The following is a 19,269-nucleotide window of genomic DNA, read 5'->3' as shown; positions in this document are numbered from 1 at the left end:
TCACAAAAGAGCTGTCATTGCTGTCTGACTTATTGGCTTTAGGCAGTCCCTGGGCGTGGAGTAGCCCTCGCTCCCAAAGGCATTGGGCTGAGGTTTCTGGTAGTCCGTGCTGTAGCTCACAGAGGTCAGAACACCATTAACTTTGGGTTTGTCGTAGTTTATGACACTCTGGGGTGTCTGATAGTCTCCGTTCCTGGTGTCGGTCTTACAGGAGCTGGAGAAGCTGCTGGCAGAAAGGGAGTGTTTCTGGGATGAGGCAGCAGGAACGTTGTAGCCATTTTCAGAGGGGAAATTGCTTTCTCTTGCTATGTGACGCTCTATGATGGGGGTGGCATATTCAGGCTCTTGGCTGGTCAGGGGCAGAGCGTATTCGTGCCGATTAGCTCTGTGTGGACAGTGATAGTGGTTTTCAAATTCTGTACTTCCCCTTCTTGCATCGTCTTTGGTGTCCATGGGTCTAAAAGTAGATCCTTTCCGTGTTACCGTTCCAGTCCCGATCATGAGAGGCTGCTGATAATCTAAAAGGAAGCATGAACTGCTTAATAAGGCACAGATTAATTATTTTATTCAGTACTTATGCATTGATATGTAATTTGTGTGAAAAATTGATTCAGTTATCATATCAAACACGTGGTTATCAGGAATGTGAGGAAGCCTTGCCCAAGCAGCAGTCCTGTAATCTCCTTCAAGCATTGCAGAACATGACAGAAGCTGTTCCATGGAGGAGCTCCAATCTGCCACCTCTTTTCCCACTTCCTCCCTCCCTTTCCCCACCTACCCACCCAAACAAATCAACATCATTACTGGAGTATACTCAAAATCCCTGAAAGAGAGAGAAGTCAACAAAATATTAGCAGTGAACTGGACAAAGCATGTTGCATGAAGATACACAAACAAGAAGCTCTTAAAAACTCAAGTCCCACTTGTGGAATAATTAAAATGCCCAGAGGATTCTTAACAAGCCTGACCAAGTGCTGGCTTTATTTAAAAGGCATCTTGCAGTAGCTGACTGACAAGAAGGATGAAGTTAAGTGGAACAGCAGCCAAGAGTGTCAAGAGAAGTGTGAAATGTGCTAAGCCAGCTCAGCACTGCTGCGGGCATGCGAGGGAGGGACAAGCTGTGGGAGGAGAAGCAGGACTAGCACTGCCAGAGGAACTGGGCAGTCACCCTGGTCACGGGGTAGAGCTGGGGATGAGCAAACAGCCCAAGGAGAAGCAAGAAGCAAGATGGAGGCAATACGGCCTCGAGAAACATGTGTTCGTACCTCTAGTCTAGGCGGAGGCCAGGCTGCCATTAGGAAAGAGATCTGGACTAAAAAGGTTTCTTAAAAAATCCACTAAAACTATTATGAGAAATTTCAGTGTTCTGACTTTCTTGCTTTGGTGCTAGTGACAATCTCTCATGGTTACATACAGTGGCCTGAACTTCTCTGGTAAATGACACTGCTAAAGTATCGTGTTTTGACGCAGGCGCAAAGAAGTTAGCTCAGTTTATCTTCTGGCATCATGATTCATCTGACATGAGCGTCAAATTCCATCCCATATGTCCTGTGAATCTTTTTGGCAGCTTCTGGCTGCTTCCCAAACTTCAGCATGTAGGGTTGAAGGCGTTATGATACTCCACTGAGTAAGTGGTGCAGCTCTTCCCAGCATCACTGCCACCATCCCCAGCAATCACCCTCACTCAGGATTAAGCGCCTCGACTCACTCCCAGCTGCCTTGGAGAACCAGCAGGCAGCCAGGGACTTGAAGGGGGGGGATTTTTGTGTAGCCTGTAAACCTCTATGCATGTTGCACACCCTCTGCCATTAAATTATTAAATGGCAAATCTCTGGCCTGTATTTACATTTTTGTTTCGTGTTTCTTATTTTTAAGGAGTCTGTAGGTGAAATGCTAAGGCTGGGGAGATGCTTGGGCAAACTGAGAGGTTAAACTTCCACACATGGCAGGAGGGGAGGATGGAGAGAGCAGAAGCTCCTGAGACGTGGCCAGGAGAGCCAGGTAACCATGATTTGTTAGCAACCTTAATGCACTCCCTTTCCTTCATGAAATAAAACTGCTTTATAGGTCTCTGCATATTTATATTGGAAGTTTCTGAAAAAGATTTAAACCATTTTTGAAAGATAGCCAAGGTAGCACCATATGGAATTACTATAACCATTAATTTGTTTTTTTGAATATATTTCTCTGCCAAATGCATTGGAAAAATTCTAAGGAATTTTGAAGTTCTGGAAGCTGGAAACAACAAATTAGTCTTTCTGGAAGACCGGTGATCACTGATCCCATGAAATGGCTGGTGTCACTAGCCTTTCCAGACAGACTAAACTAGGCAAGGATAAGATGTGCTAAGAGGATGAATTAAAAAAAAACATCCCTTTGGGATACAAATAGTACTGATGCAGGGATTTGCTCTATCCAAACAGTGACCTGGAGCCAAGGCAGCACAGAAGAGAAGCACTGTGATTGTTTTGTATCTTCTCTCTCATCTACCTGCTTCCACATCATGGGGCCTCATCTCCAAAATAGTTCAGACACCAGGAAAGCTGCACAGGGATGTCAGCACAACTTCCAGCTGGGCATGAAATCCCACTGCAGACCAACTAAATTATTTTTCTATTTGCTGAGGAACAAGGGCCATTACCTTTTGTTTCATTTCCAGAGACATTTGTGTTTAAAAAGAAACACAAAAATGAGTCGGCAAAGCCAGACGCTCCTATCTGAGGCCCATTCTTGCACTGCATCCACACCTGACTGCCTTCCATGGCTGCCATCAGCTGTAACTATGTCAGAGTCAGGACACGTTTCCCAAAAACTCAAGAAAATTTTACAAACAGTGGTCATGTTTGGTTTATTTGTTTTGTTATGTTTTCCCCTGATCTATTTAGCTGCTTCACTCTCCTTCTGGGATGAGCAGTTATATCTATTCCTCGGCCTCAGCTTGTGTGAGAGCTGGAGCTTCTAACATTGCAGGCCCATCCTTCTGCCTGTCACCTGCTCTGCACACAGAGCAAAATGAGGGCATTGCAAGGGGAACAATTGTTACCTGCCATGTCACTGGTGACCAGATCTAGTTTTTGTGGTGTCTCCTTCTCATTATTATAGCTGATGGTAAATTCAGTTGACTGATGCCTGGTGAAGGGCTGCTTGATTTGTTTCCAGCAACCTATGGTAAAGAAATAAAAATAGAAAGCTTATTAGCAACTTTATTCTTACAATCAAAAGATCTATCAGAAAGTTTTATTTCTGGTGTACTCATAGCTGTCAATGTATTAAAGTAGTTAAAGACTAAAATGGGATATTTGTAAAAAGAGCCCCCTAAATTTAGAGTGTGAAAGGGAAAAAGTGAATCATCAGCTGGGATTTCCAAGTGAAAACAAAACTTTTTATTGGAAAGAAGGACTTAAACTCTGTAGGTTTCTGCACCAATGCCTTCACAAAGTATTTCAGTAAAACAGCAGGTTTAAACCAGTTACATGTTTTGCCATTGCTTATATGGCAAAAATAATGCTTAAAATGTCTTTTTTTGTAGACTAGTATGGGTTCCATTTCCTTGGTATCTGACCACTCGAATTCATCAATTAATTTGTTCTCACAACATCCTTGTGAGACAGAAAAGAAAAAATCCACAGTGTCAGGCACTTGCCTGGAGCCTGCAACAGGAGTCTGTGGCAAGGTGGGTTTGGAGCTTGATTTATGAAACACACACAACAAATTAACTGACGGGGTAAGAGGCTATCTCCAATTTCTTGGGACTTGTCCTCATTAACAAGTGAGAAGGGATTATGATGTGACCTTGAAAAATCATATTAGCAAACATGATGTTAAGTACAAATTAATTTTTTAATGAGGGCAAGCTGCAGTGGGTAACAGCATTCCTTTCACTGACGTCAGCACCTGCTGAGGGATGAAATTTCGGAGCTGACCTATTGCAAGGCACATGTCAAGAGACATGTGAATTGCTTAGTGGTTTCTTTTTTTATGGTAAGCTGAGATTCAGAAAGATATTCCTCTATAGAGTTGGCTGGCCAGGAAAAACAGCTGAGCCCCAACTTCCAAGCTGATGGGAGACCCCACTCTAGAAAGCATTATTGAGGAAGACAAAGAATGTACTTGATGGGGGTTTTGCAGGCATCTACTAAAGCAGAGTCCTCAAGCCAATCCCTATGTGAATTTTACACATTAAGTACAATTCAGTATTGTTAGGCTTTATAAATACCATCCCAACCAGGGAGGAGAGTGAATGAAAATATTAAAGCCATAAAAAATTATTAGCCTTTGCTCTCTTGGAGAAAGGCAATCCTCTGCTGTGGGGAAAAGAAAAGGAAAGCAGCCATTTTCTGCGAAGTAGGTATTTTGGAGGAGTGAAGGAAAGGGAGGGCACCTGGGAGCACTCTTACATGCTAATTTATGCGCTATGTATAATAGATCTTTTGCTAATTGCCTTTCTGTCATAGAAACCAAATTAAATTGTTTCTGAGGGCACTGTGCAAGGATGGCACAAGTGGGACTATCACTTGCCTCTTCCCTTGTATGAAGAGGTGAATTTGAATTAGGAAACGTGGATGCTATTTCATAAGCATTTCATGCTTAGTTGCATAAACCCCTTCCCATTGGCCCAAAAGACAGGACAAAGTGCCTGGTTCTCCACTAACCTGATTTCTGAGCACTCGATAATCCATAAGAAAATCCTTTGGCTTCTCGCCTGCAAGGAGAGGAAAGTATGTATAAACATCTGCACTCACAGCATTTCAGCTTCATGCCTTAACTCCAGCAGAAAGAGCCCTCATGTTAAGTGGCTGAGGATAACACTTCCCTTGGAGTTTGTGGAGACCAGCATTTACTAGAACAAAAGGGATGCAACCCAAGGTTTCTACTTTTCATTTTCCCCCATCTGTATGCGAGTTGTGAGAGTTCAAATTTCTTGTGTCTGGCTCTCATCAATTTAATATGTCCATGTCCATATGTGTCACTCCAGGTTATGCTTTGGGTCTGCTCCTCTGAATTCTTTGGCTAGTTCATAGATTTACTGGGAATCAAGGGCAGAGCTGAGTACCACTAGTGATGAAGCAAAGTCAGCAAAGCATCATTTATACTTCCAAATCCCCATCTTCAGATGGATGCATTTCCAAGGGCAGGTTCATATGAATGGTCATCTAGTGGGAAACACAGCTAGCACTGCTGCTTCTAGTCCTCTGATTTGTGAAACCTAGTGGCTGTTTTAGCTGCTCACCAGTGTATGCCTGCAACTCCTTACAGCTGCTTTCAGCCTGCTAGCTTAAGTGCTCTTTCTTAAGGGACTGGGAAGCAGAAACACAACAGCAGAGAAATGAAAGAAAATGATCCAGATAGATAGCTGAAATCCTCCCTTCACTGAATTTTGGTTTGGCTTTGGTGGAGAAACTATTCCTTCTTTAATTGCTTTACACCTTAGTATTTGTGGTATATGTAGGCTGAAATGAACAGCTGGTTACACTGGACTGTCAATTGGAGTGTGCAGCTCTGACGTCCTTCACCTTAATTTTTTTCCTACTAGGGGAGATGTACAACGAGGAATACAATTTACAAAGAGAAGACATGAGCTCTACTGCCAAACAGTGTATAGATTCCCAGCTCTCCGGTAGAGGGGCATGTAGTTGGATGTGCCATCTAGGTAGCCGCAAATGCCTACTATGACAAAAGACAGTGTCTTACTTTCTTATGGCTGCACAGATACAAATTCCAGAGAACAGGATCAGACACAGCACGATGAGGACAGGGACAATTATAGCTGTAAGCTTTAAGCCTGCATGATGAAAAAAAAGGAGAAAAGTTAAAAAGGCAAATTACTCTGAGGCTGATCTTTTTTACTGGAGAGAACTCTGCAAAAAGCAGATAATCTTGCAGGAGCGCTCCTTGCAAGTCCGGTCCTCAGCTGTACTTAGTTGCTAATATACCTATGTGGAACAGTGTTGAGATGAGAGAGTTAAATATATTTTCTCAAGGCTGACACTTGGCTTAATATCCGTATGCATCCTTACAAAGAGTAGTTCTTTCTTTTTGCACTCTTGGTGATGTTTAAAAGCCACTTCAAACAACTCTGCTTTCTGTTGCTTATAAAACTGCCAAATGAGACTGCAATTTTACGTGCTGAGTATCTGGCTCATGCTGAACATTTCAGTCAGGAGTGGGGTTAGGGAAAAACCCGTTTAGTCCCTGTTAAATTCTAACAGAACAGGGTTTAGAGCTGGGTTTGGAAATTAGCAGTGAGGTGGCTCTTGAGTCAGGAGTGCACCATTTGCTATTCCTACAGACACTTGCCAGGCTGCAGAAGTAGCATATAATGCAGTGTATGAGTCATAGAATCATAGAATGGCTAAGGTTGGAAAGGATCTTAAAGATCATCAAGTTCCAACCTCCATGCTATGAGCAGGGACACCTCACACTAGACCATCTAGTGGGAAACACAGCTAGCACTGCTGCTTCTAGTCCTCTGATTTGTGAAACCTAGTGGCTGTTTTAGCTGCTCACCAGTGTATGCCTGCAACTCCTTACAGCTGCTTTCAGCCTGCTAGCTTAAGTGCTCTTTCTTAAGGGACTGGGAAGCAGAAACACAACAGCAGAGAAATGAAAGAAAATGATCCAGATAGATAGCTGAAATCCTCCCTTCACTGAATTTTGGTTTGGCTTTGGTGGAGAAACTATTCCTTCTTTAATTGCTTTACACCTTAGTATTTGTGGTATATGTAGGCTGAAATGAACAGCTGGTTACACTGGACTGTCAATTGGAGTGTGCAGCTCTGACGTCCTTCACCTTAATTTTTTTCCTACTAGGGGAGATGTACAACGAGGAATACAATTTACAAAGAGAAGACATGAGCTCTACTGCCAAACAGTGTATAGATTCCCAGCTCTCCGGTAGAGGGGCATGTAGTTGGATGTGCCATCTAGGTAGCCGCAAATGCCTACTATGACAAAAGACAGTGTCTTACTTTCTTATGGCTGCACAGATACAAATTCCAGAGAACAGGATCAGACACAGCACGATGAGGACAGGGACAATTATAGCTGTAAGCTTTAAGCCTGCATGATGAAAAAAAAGGAGAAAAGTTAAAAAGGCAAATTACTCTGAGGCTGATCTTTTTTACTGGAGAGAACTCTGCAAAAAGCAGATAATCTTGCAGGAGCGCTCCTTGCAAGTCCGGTCCTCAGCTGTACTTAGTTGCTAATATACCTATGTGGAACAGTGTTGAGATGAGAGAGTTAAATATATTTTCTCAAGGCTGACACTTGGCTTAATATCCGTATGCATCCTTACAAAGAGTAGTTCTTTCTTTTTGCACTCTTGGTGATGTTTAAAAGCCACTTCAAACAACTCTGCTTTCTGTTGCTTATAAAACTGCCAAATGAGACTGCAATTTTACGTGCTGAGTATCTGGCTCATGCTGAACATTTCAGTCAGGAGTGGGGTTAGGGAAAAACCCGTTTAGTCCCTGTTAAATTCTAACAGAACAGGGTTTAGAGCTGGGTTTGGAAATTAGCAGTGAGGTGGCTCTTGAGTCAGGAGTGCACCATTTGCTATTCCTACAGACACTTGCCAGGCTGCAGAAGTAGCATATAATGCAGTGTATGAGTCATAGAATCATAGAATGGCTAAGGTTGGAAAGGATCTTAAAGATCATCAAGTTCCAACCTCCATGCTATGAGCAGGGACACCTCACACTAGACCAGGCTGCACAAAGCCTCAACCTGGCCTTAAAACACCTCCAGGGAGGGGCATCCATAACATCCCTGGGCAACCTATTTCAGTGCCTTACTACCTTCATGGTGAAGAATTTCTTCCTGATGTCTAACCTAAATCTACCCTCTTTCAGTGTAAAACCATTACCCCATGTCCTATCACTACCCTTAAGTCTCCAGGGTATTTACAATTTAGCAGGTGAAATCTAAGTAGATTCATTTTCAGTGAACGTGGATACAATTTATCCATACCACTGCACAGATGAACTTGGCTTGCTCCTGGCAAGAGCAGTGCAGTTTCAGAAGAGCTTAATTTTTCTTTAAGTGATTGCTTCTTAAAAACGTGTTTTTGGTTTTTTTTACAGAGGCATTTCTATAACTACCAGCTACCTAATGGGTAGCAGTGTTTGGTGTGGTGAGTTCAGTAATTCCTGCCTAGCTATGGGTCCACCAAACAGTCAGTATTAGCAACAAATTTTGTTTGCCTGCTTTTTAAGGTCTAAGAAATCAGTTCCACAACACTAAAGGATAAAGATTGCATATTCAGAGACAAGTATGAGAAATAAAGTTTTCTGAGCCCCCATGAACATAGGCATTATGAAAAGGTGTTTAATTACCTAGCCATGCACTACTACTGTAGGTTGCTTATAGCTGGGGACCTGCTCTGGGAAGAGTCATGGTTGTGTAGAAAGAAGGTGACATTTTTGTGAGACCACTGCCTCATTTATTACAAAAAATACAAAATATAGGAAGAGAGTGAGGAAGAGCATCTCAAAAAAATACTGATGACTGCTCTGTTATCATCCCATGAGCCACCTACCAAACATGGCTAATAAATCAGTATGACAGAGAAACCAAAGCCTGATGTTTCACACATCAAGGAAAGATAAGGCTTTCAGTCTCTTACTATGTCTTAAGACAAAAAGAAGCTATGCTCTTCCTTCTTCTGTCTGTCACTAATCTTTAAAAAAGTCTGAAGGGAAAACACAACTTTTAATTTGTGAGAAAGTTGGAGGTTAATTCAGGCCGGGCTGAAGAGATGGTGCATTCTAGACAAAATGCCACGCTAGGTAGTGTTACCCAAGTTTGTTTCTTCTGATGGGATGGGCTCCGTAACAGTCCTGTCTTCTTTCCCAAGGGAGGTTTCTGTGCTCTGACTTGGTTTCTGCCACATTGAGTGCGTAAATGAACTATTAGCTGCAAAAGAGAAGGGGCCATCAGTGGGGGCACGGGGGGCTTTGGAGGCAGCATGTCCAGGGAGCATTGCTTACCCCATACCTTGCATTATTCGACAGCCCATCAGCTCCAGCTTCAATGCTATTCTTTGGTTCCAAGTCTGAGGGATGATTCGCAGATAACGGGCCACAATCGGAGGGATGAAGTTGTTGCGTACTATGTCACCAGAGTTGGAGTTGCCTTGGAATACCTGCAACGAAATGTAAGTGTGTTGTTTGCTCTGTTTGAACAATCTCTTTCTTCAGAGTGCTCCTGATATCCAACTTCAAAGATTTTCATTATTCTAAAACTAATATACTGATAATCTGGGATGCAGCCACGAGATTTTTAGAATTGAGAGTTCTGAAAAGAAATAATCTGACAGATGAACACATTTTTCTGTTAGCTCAGAGAAGGAAGATTATCACTGTCTTTCAATTCTGTGTAATTTCTAGTTGATGTATGCTGGTGTAATGCTTTCATTTTTGATTTAGTAGAGCTGCAACACCCTTGCTTGGGCAACAGGGAATAAAAATATATTAAAAAAAATGGAAGTGAAATATTTCTAGACATTTTAGTAAAATGATCCGTTCTCTGTATCAAGCTCAAAGAGTGACTATTAGTTGTGTCTCCTTTTCCCTTATACTTGCCTTTAATACTTACAGAGTATTTTCCAGAATCAGTTCACCCCACGTACAGAACTATAGTCCTTGCAAAACTAATTCTTGGAGAGGCTTCAGCCTGATCTAGGAAAACTAAAAGCCTGATGGGACAGGGAAATGAGCTCAGCATATCTTAGACAAAATGCCAGGTCACATGGGGTTCTGATGGGACAAGTTTTGTCATGCACCTTTGCTGAAACTAAGATCATATTTGATATTTCTTTAAGATAATTTGTATACAACAAGTCATTTTGGAAAACTTTAAACCTGCAGATTTTGAATAGGTAGCCTTCACAGTTCAGCCCCTATTAGCTTGATTTGTTACTTTGTGGGCCAACAGCCCCTCAATTTAACCTTTAAAAAATACTAAACCAGTTAATGCTGCATAGTAATTCCTTTCCGTACAAGCTAAGAAAATCAGCGCTAGCAGGCAATTTCTCCACAGCTCTACCAAGGTTTTTCAAACTGGCATGAAGACTGAGGACAAAGTAGAGCCTTACCCCGAGGCAAACTGAGCTCCCTCAGAAATGATGAGTCAAGGTCTGGCTTTGAACGCTGTTGAGGGTAGAGAGGGTTGTTTTGGTTTCCGTTTGTTTGAAGAGAAACATCAGATTTTCAGGGGAAAATGTTACCAGACAAACCTGGGCAGCACATCCTTTGTCTGCAAGAACTAGTTCCACTACTTCTATCTATTAATTGTTAAAGTTGCTCAGAGTCTGTGAAAGCTGTTGTGTGGACAGGTATTTTGGTGTAAGAGCATTTATTTTATGTTGAAATTAGATCAATTCCTAACAGTGGTGCAGTCCCTGGTGTGTACAGTCTGAGCAGAAGCTGGGTCCTCGTGCACAGCCCCACCAGCAGCACTGTACCTTCACCCAAGTTGGTTGTTTTGCTTGTGGAGGGATGAGTTGATATGTCAGTACATCCAAGGTGAATCTCAGCTTTGCTGGTGCCATACCAGCCAATGCTTCTGCACTGGTACAGTGTTCCTAGCATGGGCAAACACTGAGCTGAGCTGAAGCCTTTCCCATACAGCCAGTTGTACAGCTTTAATTAAATTACACTGTGGCTTTTTTGAAAGGACACACGTATACACTTGCCATCCTGTGTGTGTCTCACAACTTCAGTAAGCCCTGGGTTCCTTGTTTCCACAAGCTTGCTATCTAGTCCATGGCCATAAATTACACTGGTGAAGCTATCCCAAGTCTAGATATGCCTAAACTCCTGATCTTTCTTGACAGTGAAACCTGCCCATTAACGTCAAAACAGCATGCACATTATTGCTCTGTGTTTTCCTATCTCTCCCACTTTTCCTTACCTTTTCTTCGTTGCTCAGAATCCCTTTGTAAGTTCTCCATTTTGAGTTGTTATTTTTGTAGTTAATTTTAAATGTCTTTACATAAAAGTTGAAATTCAGCATTGTGGATCCAGAACCAGTGGTCTTAATCCCTTTTAACAAAATGCAAAATACATTTTCACTTGTTAGGTGTCTGTTTTAAAGGAACATTTTAGAATGCAAACACAGAAGACAAAACAGTTTGGAGGATTTTGCCTTCAAAGTCTTGATTTGTTTTTCAAACTGTGTTGGAGTTGAGTTTAAAATTTAGGTGAATAATGGAAATCAGTTTTGAATTGTTAATTTAGAGCAATGGAATTTTTAACAGAGCCCAAATTAATGACTCTAAAAATGGTAATTGCTCTTTGACATCATGCATGGTTTATATCAGCAGTCTCTACATCTTTAGCTGCAACTGTAATTTACATTTGTACAACTAAACCAAGAGCTGAAATCATGAATTTAATGGAATCATAGAATGGTTTGGGTTGGAATGGACCTTAAGAATAGTCTAGTTCCAATCCTCCTCCATAGGCAGGAACACCTTCCACTTGACCAGGTTGCTCAGGGCCCCATCCAACCTGGTCTTGAGCACTTCGAGGTATGGGGCTTCCTCAACTTCCCTGGGCAACCTCTCCAAGCCTAAATCTGTGAAGTAGATACAAAAAGGATGAACAGGAAGCTGGAAAACAAAATACAGCCCTTGTATAAAGCCCCTCCCCAGCTTTCCTGTGTGCCCCTTCAGGTGCTCAAAGGCCACTGTGAGGTCTTCCCAGAGTCTCCTGTTCTCCAGGCTGAACAATCTCAACTGTCTCAGCTTTTCTTTGTAGGAGAGGTGCTTTCTTTTACCTGCACCATTATTTCAAATGCCATGACTTTAATGTTTGTTACTAACTCCAGAACTGCACCATTAATAGATCCAAACCAACTGTTTATCATCCATCCAGACCCTACTGGCCTCCATGTAAGCATTTTGTTCTAAGCCTACAAACATGTTTACAGATCAGGCATAAACAACAGTTGAATTCAACCCTATATTCCCTATAGGAAGGCCAGTCTTGTAAATAGCCATGATATTATAATAGGAAAATAATATTCCTCAGTGCAGAATATTTCCTTAGATTTAAGGGAAGAAACATTGCATTAGTGAATTATTAGGTTTCAGTTTCTTCTCTAGGTGAAACCCCAGCTTCTAATAACCAGGCAGCGACATACCTGTTATTCTCTTCTTCTCTCCCAGGTCTATCTCCAACCATTCACGACTGTTGCTGTGGTTAGAGGCCCAAGCCAATCCTGAGACTTGAAGCCAAACCTTGTCAGGAGACCACTGGAAGAGTTGCCCAAATTCATTGGTCTCTTCCCAGTAGGAAGATGCAGTAACCTGACTCTTGGAGAGGAATCCCTCTTCCAAGCTGAGAGATTTGTTGCAGCCTAGAAGTCCCCAGACAGACAGAAGGAGTTATTTTGCATTTTCACAGCATATTTTTATATTAGGCTAGCAACATATGAAGACCACCCACAACAGCAAAGTCAGATGTTGCTTAATCTAGTGCTAGCCTGATGCTGTCTATTAGCTGTGGTGTTTGCCAGTCAACTTGTAGTGGATGATCCAGTACCAGAGTGCTGCAGTCCCTCTCTTTTACCATTTTACCTCCTACACACATGACACCTTCTGAATCCATCTGTTATTTTTGCCATGTTGGTTTTTTAATCTCTGTAGTTTTGTCTCATTCCTGTGGAGACTTCTTATGTTTTAAAATTTCCCTTCTGAAACATATTTATGTTTTGAGATTGGCATTAACTAATTTTGCTGTACAAAACATTTCTCAGATGAAGGTGCTAAACTGAAAGGAACACTTTACTGTAAATATTTCATAATTCTCACCTGCAGTTAGGGCTAGGAAAGTTACTCATTAGAGCAAATCCTTGATACTGCTGCCAAGAGGTGATATCATGAAGATAATAGCTGTAGGTAAGTATTGTAAACTCCACTACAGAACCCACAAAATTTCTGCACTTCAAGGTTCTTCAGAGAAAACGGGCCAGAGGAATAAGGTTTCAATGAAGTTAAAAATATTTGCCTGGCAGTTTCAAAGGCCTATACATGCTCTACAAATTTTCAGTGGAAGAGTAAATGATTCTATCTCGGATGACTGAAACGTAATTCAGAAGAATGAGCATGAACTTTTCCCCTCTCTTTGCTATGTTTTATGCAAATGAGCAGCTTGACAGATTAAAGATGCTTTTGCATCTTGGAAAGTCATAAAGAAAAACTCATTCTGTATCAGTGCAATGTAAATATATTTTCATTCCTCTCTATGTTTTCATTCTTGTCTTGTATAACAAAGATGAAATTTATAAATATCTGGGGAGAAACTGCTTTAATTTTCTGCTACCTAAAGTGCATAAAAATAGGATTATCAGATTGCCATTTTTCATATGTTGGCACTAGAAATGTAACAGCAGAATACTATTTCTCCTTCTTGTCTATGTGCTTATGACCTATTCCTATTGTGTTTTCATTCTAGCTTACTTAACATCCCTTACATTTTTTTATTCAACTTGCCACTTTAAAATAATTGCTGCCCTAAAATATCCTTCCTAGACACAGCCTGATATTCCCCCTGATCACTTTACAAAACTTTAATAGAAAATACTGAAAGAAAAAGGTAAAAATTGAGCAGCTAGAAATAAAGCCATTATTCTTACCATTTGAAGTAAATATAAACCGCTTATCTGAGAGAGAACCTCTGTAAGAAAAGAAAAAGGTAAATCAGCCTTTCAGGTGGCAGTCCCAGGATCACTGAGGTACAATTTCACTGTTTATCTAACAAAATATCTCTGGCCATGTAGCCACTTGCTCTGCTGGCCGGTTACTGACGCCAGTGAGAGCACTCTTGTGCATCTCTCACTGTAACTGAATTCAGATCAATTTTTTTGACCATTTGTTATGCTTTAGAGTGACTCCCCAGCCCATCACCCTGTTACTCTTGATGCATACTTTTGCTTTTCTCCTCTGCACAGGCCCTGTACTGCTGTGGGAAAGCTTTTTACTGCTCCTCAGGCCGGCGACTTGAGACTATTCAAAAGAGCCTGGAATGGGAAAGCTCTCAATGACTTTCTATTAGTCTAAGTGCACATCTAGTTTGAAGAAAATCCAGCCTTAAGCACTGTGAAAGAATTATATTGGATGGTGACTAAGCCAGATGGAATGAAAACTACCCCTTTGTTTAATCTGTGTGGGAACATTTATGGCTCCCCTTTTCCTCCTTCTGTTGTGGACTGCTTTGCTTCAGGAGAAAAGCCATTTCTTAAGCCATTCCACGCAACCCTGCACAATGCAAGACAAGATAAAGTCACGCTGTAAAGGAAAGATGTGCTTTCCTTGGCCTCCTGTGGAGCCACTTGCTGATTTCCAACGAGATGATCCGGAGGCTTTTTTCCAAAAGTGATGACTGTGAATGGATGCCTAATAAAAATCAAAGCTGGGGTTTGAACGTGAAATTAGTTTGGATTTCTTGAAAACCTGACCCCTTCCACATCACTCCGATTAGCTGCACGCATCACTTGCCCCTTTCGAAAAGCCTTGGCTGGCATGACTGAGCAGTAAAACAACTTCTGCACTTAAGCATCAAGACAGCTCCCTTTCAGGCTGCCCTTTTTTGTTGGCCAGGAAAATTTCCCCCGAGGTTCTGTCTGTGGGCTAACAGCAGTGTGCAGGGCTGGATGTTTTGAGAGCACTGCAAACGGAGAATAGCAAAGTGGCCCCATGTCAAGGTCAATAAAAACACTGCCTCTTTTTGTCACTGAGGGAAAACTAATGACTACAGGCAAGTGAAGCCCTTCAGAGATGATGAAGAACATGGGAGGGAGCTGATTTATTTGGGCATGTAGGCAGTAAAGTAGCTAGAAGGAGAAACTCCAAGCCCTCCCTCCCACATCTTCCCCCCTCAGGCAGTCCTCAGGGGTGATCAGGATCAGATGTGCTCTGCTTGCTTCAAACCAGTTTGACATGACAGCTGAAACTATTTTAGCTTTCTTAGTTAATACAAAGCAGTCCATTTCAAGAGAAAAGAAGCAAACAAACACTGATCGTGATCAGTAAAACCTGCCCAAAACAGAAATCACAGCGGTCCTCAAATACTTATGAGGTAAAGCTTTGTAATAAAAAAGTCACTCACGTCCCTTCCAAACAGATGGCTTCAATTTTAGCAAAGAGAGATCTATAAAGCTATGAAATCAAGCTGAAATATTTTTGCTATAATTCTGCAAGTCACTGAAGAGGACAAACTCACTAAGTGGTAAGTCATCAGTTTCCTCCTGTGACAGGTGGCATTTGTCACACAAATCTCACTTTGTCCTTTAAGGGATGGTATTGCCCCATGGTCCTCATTTTTCTGACAGCCTTTAGGATCCTGCCTCAGTAACAGTACTGGAGCAGGACTACAAGGGAGACCTGTGCTGGTAGCTCTGCTTAATAAAGATGCTGCTTCCCATAATAAATTTCTGTTAGCATAAAATCCTTTTTTTTCTCTCTTTTTTTTTTTTTTTTCCTTTCTTTTTTCCAGTCAGTCTCAAGCCAACTTCTTTATAAACAGTGCAGCTTAACCCTGAATCTCCTCTATCACAATTCACATGTGGTCTCTTGCATTTTCAGAGATTCGAAGATGAATTATTACACGTGCATGGACGTACAGTCACAGGCCAACTCACACCACAATGTTACAGTCACGGAGTGGTTAGGGTTGGAAGGGACCTCTCAGGATCATCTAGTCCAACCCCCTGCCAGAGCAGGATCATCTACAGTGGATCACACAGGAGCATGTCCAGACAGTTTATGAATGTCTCCAGAGGAGACTCCACAACCTCTCATATATTTGTCCTGGAGCATTAGGACTGCCAAATAAATCCAGCCACTTGATCTTCATTATATCATTTGTGGGTGCAGGCTTATGCATGGATCACCTCACAGATGCCAGAGTGTAACGAGTCGCTGAAGACCAGAGGCAGGGAGGCCAAGGTCACTACTTGTGGCTGGTGAGCCAGTGAGCTCTGGCTTCACCCTCACATTACAACACAGATATTTAACAGCTCGATGTACTTCAGCAGCAGCTTTGGATGAGGTCAATTTCAGCTCAAGCTGCTATATAATTTAAATACTTAATACTGAAATCCACTATAAATGAGATTTTAAAAACTTGAGTAAGCTTTTATTTAAAGGCGTCTGAAAAGCTCTTACAGCACTGCTATCTAAGCACCATTTTTTTCTTGTTAACACAGGCTGCTCCACAGGAATTTCTTGCAGCGTGTAGGTATCCTGAGGACAGGAAAGCCATGCAGCTTTGGAAATACATCTTACAAAAGCCTTGCTAAAGCATGAAATGCCCTGGTTCATTTTCTTAGTAAACAGACTCTCTGTTTCTAGGAACATTTTCACGTTTTGAAAGAAAAGGATTTCCCTGCGTCCTCCAATTTTCCTCTCCTGGGAAAATGGGCTCATGCCAGCAGTTGTCCCAGCTGCCAGGAGCACCAGAAGCATCCTGGGGAAGCACTCTCCTGACATGCCCATGTTTCTCAAAATCTGTGCCCTGTAGCTTGCAGGCAGCTGACACAGTTTGAGCCTATTTGCCTATGGCTCCCTGTATAATCTGTAGAAAGAGAGGATTGTGTCCTCAGGGCAATTTAGTCCCTTTGAGATGTGCATCATCCTCAAGGAGTGATTCTGTCTGCCCTTGGTACTCAGGAGAGCGAAGGGGGCTGCACTCCTCCTTAGGGAGTTCCCTCAGGGGCCTCGCGCTAACTAAATCAGAGCCCTGGAGGCTGGCACCAGCCTGGAAGCACAGGTTTCAGCTCTCCTTCAAGTTGGAATTTTCCCACTTCATGTCACAGGGACAACTTGGAATCTCTGTGGGTACTTCTATTACTACCATGAAAGGTATTGATTATGTTGTGAATAGCAATATTAAAAGGATGCTTGGCAGTTAAGGTGGTGGGTTGATTACGGAAACTGTGTTTTCACCCAGTACGTATGTTTGCTGCCTTCTTCATTCATTGCCCACTAGAACTTGTACTGTGAAAAAAAGTGCAAATGGAAATCCTGGCTGCCTTATAACATTTTATGTCTGACTTAGTCCTTGTGGCTTTCTCAAGGATCGTGAACATACGAATATATGTAAGTGGTTCTGTAACATCTTTACTTATTGCACAAAATATTTAAGTTAGGGTTTCACTAAGCTGGTATGTGTAAGGGAAAGAATTTGTGTTATTTATTTTAAGGAAGGGCTTGGTGTCTCAGCTGAGCTCTCAGTCCTGCTTTGCTTGAGACAAATTTATATTCATTTTCTAAGTCAAATAACTTTCAAGCAACGTGTAAGACAAATAGAAAATATTTAGTCTTTGTATGCCTTCCACCAGTGGTTTACATGCTGCCCAGCTTTATATACTCCAATGCATATAAAGCATCTCTATATTCAGCAAACTGTGCTGAAGTTTAAGCAACAAATGAAATTAATGCTTCTTTTGTTGTTTTTTTTTAAATTAACCATCATGATTGTAAAATCATCAGGATTGTGTGGAGAAATCATAGGGAAACCAGGAAAGAAGTGTAAAAAGCCTTAATTCCTTAGCTCTTGTAGACTATGGGACTGAGGAGATTTCCCTTCCTACAAACAACCAAAAACTTCATGTAAAATCCAGATAATGTCTGAAAATTAAAAAATATAAACCAGAAGGAGCAACAGAGGCAATTGCTGGAAGGGCTTACTGTGCTGGAAAGAGATTAGAGGATTTCTTTCTACTTCAACAACAGTACAGTTAAAAGTCAGAAGCTAAGTGGTAAATACAACACCTTTGCTATAAATATTCTAAAAGAGAAAAACTCTAAACATGTCAAAAGCACAATATATAAGAAGTTGCTCATTAAACCCCCTATTGCTCAACAGCACTTTTTATTTATTCATTCTTCCTAAAATTTTTAAACTTTAACATGAATTTAGCATTATTTCTTAACATATCGATTAAAGGTGTTTGTTGCAGAAAATTCTACTTTCATGTATCTGCTAACAGAGTAATTTGAAAATACATTTTGGAAGGAAAAGAAGGAAAAAAAGAAAAAGGAAAGAAAAGAAGAAAATACTGCCCCACATGGGCATGGACCACTGAAAACTTGAAATATTTGCCTATATCCAATGCCAACACCATTTTAATACAGCTGTAGAAACAAAGTCGAAAAAACCCTAGACCCACAACTAACACCTTTTACTCCCCAGAAGAGCATCCCCACCTGCTTGTGCTGCTCTGGGCAGCGCACTGTGCCCTGCCAGCAGTACTCACTCGAGCGAGGGGACCCCGTTGGCCACGACGCCTTCGTAGCGGCTGGCGCCCTTCTGCTGGGTGACGCTGATCTGGCCGCCCAGCTCGTCCGCGATCACGCCCGCGTGGATCGCCGACTTGCACAGCAGCGAGGTCTGAAAGGCAGAACCAGCCAGAAGCTGAAGCTCAGAGCACCCATCTGACAGTGCTCTCACTTGGATGCTAAGTGCTACAGCACACAACATCTGGCAAAGGCTCCAGACCAATGAGAGGTGGGCAGGGAAGGCAGGGGGAAGAAAGACCAGTAATCTTGGAAAAAAATACCTCAATTTCAAATTTTATTTATTTATTTATTTATTTTTTAAAATGCAAAAGCCAATAATCCTACTTCTGAGTAGGTGCTGAAAGATTTTAACCTAATAAGTGTTGTGGCATTCCTCAGCAAAACAAAGTCAAAGGCAGGGCAACTCTGCCAAGAGAACAGTTACTCAAGGGACTAAGGCAGGCCCATCTATTACTGTGCCTTAGATTTGAGTCATGGCACACGTTAGGGTGTTTGGCTATGTCTTCACTAGCTGCTGCTGGGTTTTAAGTATAGCCCATTTGCCAGAATCTTGGCTGGGATAACACTGAAAAATACAAGCAGGACAACTTCGGTGCCAACTAGGTGGCAATAATGTGCCACTGGGCTAGGACAGAGCAGAGGGGCCAGCAGGAAGGTGCAAAGGAGACATTCCCAGGGTTACTGGCAGAGATTGATATCGCTCACACAGGCCCAGCTTGGGCTAGGGTACTGGCACAGCTGGGGTCCCAGCTGTCCCCTCCGGGGAAGGCTGGGAACACGCAGCAGGGCTCCAGGGGAGCCCCTCAGGTTCTTCCCAGCAGAAAAGCTGAATTGCCCTTAACATCGAAGGGAAAATTTCTTTTAAAAATTCCTCTGCACAGATAAGATCTGCATGAGGTCACACCATTTGCTGCTTTTCTTTCTTAATCACCCGAACTAACTAACGAAGGGCAGGAATAATTCCA

At 42.0% G+C, this 19,269-nt stretch overlaps 1 protein-coding gene across 1 annotated transcript in view; it reads right to left on the bottom strand.

Annotated features, from left to right (window-relative positions):
* Positions 1–19,269, bottom strand: part of DCBLD1 (discoidin, CUB and LCCL domain containing 1) — a 34,927-nt gene continuing 15,658 nt past the window's right edge. The window contains exons 6-15 of the mRNA XM_010005242.1: positions 18,262–18,395; positions 13,639–13,679; positions 12,145–12,360; positions 10,912–11,042; positions 8,995–9,142; positions 8,797–8,913; positions 6,969–7,059; positions 4,653–4,702; positions 3,044–3,163; positions 1–518 (exon numbers count right to left, since the gene is read on the bottom strand). Of these exons, the coding sequence (XP_010003544.1) occupies positions 1–518; positions 3,044–3,163; positions 4,653–4,702; positions 6,969–7,059; positions 8,797–8,913; positions 8,995–9,142; positions 10,912–11,042; positions 12,145–12,360; positions 13,639–13,679; positions 18,262–18,395 (1,566 nt within the window). The remainder of the gene's footprint in view (positions 519–3,043; positions 3,164–4,652; positions 4,703–6,968; positions 7,060–8,796; positions 8,914–8,994; positions 9,143–10,911; positions 11,043–12,144; positions 12,361–13,638; positions 13,680–18,261; positions 18,396–19,269) is intronic.

The sequence above is a fragment of the Chaetura pelagica genome, unplaced genomic scaffold (assembly GCF_000747805.2).
Source record: "Chaetura pelagica isolate M959 unplaced genomic scaffold, ChaPel_1.0 scaffold171, whole genome shotgun sequence".
Classification (NCBI taxonomy): domain Eukaryota; kingdom Metazoa; phylum Chordata; class Aves; order Apodiformes; family Apodidae; genus Chaetura; species Chaetura pelagica.
The sequence above is the reverse complement of the archived record's forward strand: the minus strand, read 5'-3'. Positions and strand labels throughout refer to the sequence as shown.